We start from the raw sequence: 3122 nt of genomic DNA, 5'->3' as shown, positions 1-3122 counted from the left end.
TTTTTTTTTTTTTTTTCACTTTTCTTTTTTGGTACCAAGAATCAAACTCAGGGCCTCATGATGCCAGGCAGGTGGTGCGCTGCTGAGCTACATCCCTGGCCCCCAGTGGTGATTTCCTGAGGCTATTACAGAGGAGGAATTGTCCTGCTGACTTGGACTGGCTCCCCACCCAGGGCTGCTGCTGACTCCCCTCATGGCTTTATCCAGTCATCTGCTCCTCTCTGTGAGAATGGGGAACAAAATGCTGGAGCTCTGAGGGGGCGTAGGGGCTGGGGATTTAGCTCAGTGGTTCTGCCGCCTGCCTCACATTGGCAGGGACGTGAGTTCAATCCCCGGTATCAAAACAAAGCAAAACAAAAAAGAAAAACCAAGGACAGAGAGGCACTGCTGAGTGAGGGAAATGGGGCCCCTTCCCACGAATGTGCAGCAGTGTGCAGGCTCCAACCCCAAGTCCTACCCCCGGAGGTGCTGAGGGCTTGGTGGATGAAGTCTGCTGCAGAGGAGAAGTAGGTGCTGATATCGAAATCGGGGAGGTCGTAGGCTGGCACCCCCAGGTAGCTCACACTGCTGCCGTAGAAGTCGGGGCCGCCCTGGCAGTAGAGGCCCCCATGGGCAGCGTTCAGCACGTGGGTGATCCCCAGCTTCCACAGCTCAAAGCGGTTGTTTGCCGTGGCCCTGGGGAGGGCAGGAAGGAGCTGGAGGCTCGCTGAACCAGTGTCCAGTAAAGAGGTGTCCGTGGCTCCCTCCCTTGGCCAGAGGAATCCAGAGCTCCTCCCCCTGCCCTTTCTGGGGTAGAAGCTGGTTCAGGCTTAGTTTGGATCCTTCCTGCTTCCTTGGGCCATTTGCTCCCAGCCAGGTCAGGAGGGAAGGGACTGTTTCCACCTGGGACCCGGCTGCCCCGCCCTTCTTGCCCCATCTCCTCCCACCCACATCCTGCCTTTCTTGGTCACTGGCACATACCTGCTTCCAATCTGGAAATGTTTAGAGCAACACCTCCCTGACTTGCCATCCTAGGCTTCTCCACCCACTCCGTGTCCAGAGGGGGAAGCTGGGACCAGGAAGGGGGCTCTCTGTCTACCTGGTCTCCAGCTCCACACACTGTGCCCCAGGCCTCTGTCCCCAGACTGGCAATTGTCCTGGATGTGCCAGGAGCCCCAGAGCCGGTGGGAAGAGCCCTTCTTACAGATGGGAACAATCCCTGCCCACTCCCAGTCTGGTGGCCACACCAGGTCCCTGAGCTGTGGCAGTCCTGGAGAAAGTCCCCTCCGGCCCAAGATCTCTGCTTGTTCCCACCCACCCCCTTGGGCCAGCAACCACTCACGCATCTCCTATGAAAAGGTTAGGCCAGACTTCATCCACACGGCTGCAAGAGGCCTTCCCGGCCCTCAGGAGCTCCTCCAGCTCCAGGACACTGGGACAAGGCGTGGCCTCCAAGTCTCCCCGCAGCTCTGGGAGTGAGGCCTCAGCCATGGGCCAGTCCGGCCCACGCCTCTGCCTCTGCGTTCACCCACCCCTCCGTGCTTTTCCAGGGTCATTTCTCCTTCCCAGAGACTGGCAGGGACAGGTGGGACAAGAGTGAGTCAGCAAGTCCTAGAGGCCTCCAGAGAGGCCAGGACTGGTTTTTCCCCAGCCAGGATCACCCCCAAACTCCTTGATAACATGGAGTCAGACCGATTCTGGCTAGTCACTACCTCTCTCAACTTTGATGTCTTTCTCTGTAAAGTTAAGGGTGATCATATTGTAGATAGGTAAGTTAATCAGATGTCTGGTTGGCAGTTAGGGCTGGGCTGCAAGGAACCAACATGCGGGACAATCAAGACACATTCACTGAAGGCCAGTATTGTAAGGGAAGAAACTAGCACACCTGCCCGGGTCCCCTATGGATGAAGAGCAGTGATTGATACTCTAAATAGGTTATCAATCACCTGGGTGGAGGGCCAAGATCATACCCACCCCTTCCAGGATAGTCCCTGACCAAAAATCCTTGTACCCTTGCTATGTCTCTTGTTTCCCCATTGGATCCCCATCTAATCAGTATTACCTGAGTGACTGTACTTGTTGCAGTCTTATTGGTTGATCATCATTTTGTTGACCTTGTGATTTCTCATTGGATCAGTGCTACTTAAACAAATGTACTTGCAATCTTACTAGTTGACTGTAGTTTTGGCTCACCTTGAACCTGCCTCACTTCATGGCTTTGTCCCATAAAACACCTTTGATAAGCAGGGTTGGTGGGTAACCCATTTTCCAGTCCCCCTTCTGTCTCTCCTAGAAAGAAGTTATTTTTCTCTCAATAAATTTCTCCTCCTCTTAACCTCTGCTGTTCTTAGAATTCATTCTTCGATCTTGTAGAACACAAACTCATGTTTCGGATATCTAGCAGTTTTGGAAGTTACATCTACTCCTCCTATATCAATCACACCTTCCAGAGAACAGTTGTAAAGATTAAATGAACTAAAGGATGTGCTGGGTGTAACACATAGTGAGTGCTTTGAAATGTTTGTTGGATTGATAGGTGTAGAGCCTGTCAATAAAAGTCCATTTGTTTTGAGAGCCAGGGCAGAGATGGCTCCAAGGATGAATGATAGAAAAAGCTCTTCTAGAGCCACATATGGTGGCACATGGCTCTGATCTCAGCGCTTGGGAGGCTATGAGCTAGGTGGGAGCCAGATGTCTGTGTGGTGATCCTGTGTGTTCTAGAGTCAGAGAAATGTGGGGAGAAGACATGGACAGCAGCATCTAAAAATTCCCGCAAGGTTTATGGCAGAAGCCACCTGCCAGTGCTAGGCCTGGGCTGGAAGGGGGCCTTTCCTCGGAGTGGGGTAAAGTAGTGGAGGGAGAACATAGGTTCTGATGTTAGACGGACTTGGGTTGGAATAGCAGCTTGGACATATAGTGACTGTGATGTGATAAGAGGGACCTAGAAGCTGGGCCTGCACCTGTCCAGTGGGAAACTAGAAAGCAAGATAAGCCGGTGTGGTGGTGCATGCTTTTAATCCCAGCACTTGGGAGGCTGAGGCAGGAGGATCACTGTGAGTTCGAGACCAGCCTGGGCTACATAGCGAGTTCCAGGTCAGTCTCAACTACATAGTGAGACCCTGTCTCAAAAACCAAAAAAAAAA

The 3122-nt window shown here is 52.6% G+C and overlaps 2 protein-coding genes across 2 annotated transcripts in view; both read right to left on the bottom strand.

Moving 5' to 3' along the window:
• The window catches only part of LOC104850406 (dual specificity protein phosphatase 13), an 11040-nt gene extending 9648 nt beyond the window's left edge, over window positions 1-1392 (bottom strand). Inside the window, exon 1 of the mRNA XM_010607368.2 lies at window positions 1322-1392. The gene's annotated coding sequence lies outside the window, so the exon portion shown is untranslated. The remainder of the gene's footprint in view (window positions 1-1321) is intronic.
• LOC104850948 (dual specificity protein phosphatase 13) overlaps window positions 1-1470 on the bottom strand; it is a 2470-nt gene extending 1000 nt beyond the window's left edge. The window contains exons 1-2 of the mRNA XM_010608076.1: window positions 1322-1470; window positions 458-675 (exon numbers count right to left, since the gene is read on the bottom strand). Coding sequence (XP_010606378.1) covers window positions 458-675; window positions 1322-1470 — 367 coding nt within the window. The remainder of the gene's footprint in view (window positions 1-457; window positions 676-1321) is intronic.
• Window positions 1471-3122: the final 1652 nt, after the last annotated feature.

This window comes from Fukomys damarensis, unplaced genomic scaffold, assembly GCF_012274545.1.
Source record: "Fukomys damarensis isolate Sample0158 unplaced genomic scaffold, DMR_v1.0_HiC HiC_scaffold_20, whole genome shotgun sequence".
Classification (NCBI taxonomy): Eukaryota; Metazoa; Chordata; class Mammalia; order Rodentia; family Bathyergidae; genus Fukomys; species Fukomys damarensis.
This window is presented reverse-complemented; position numbering and strand designations above follow the sequence as displayed.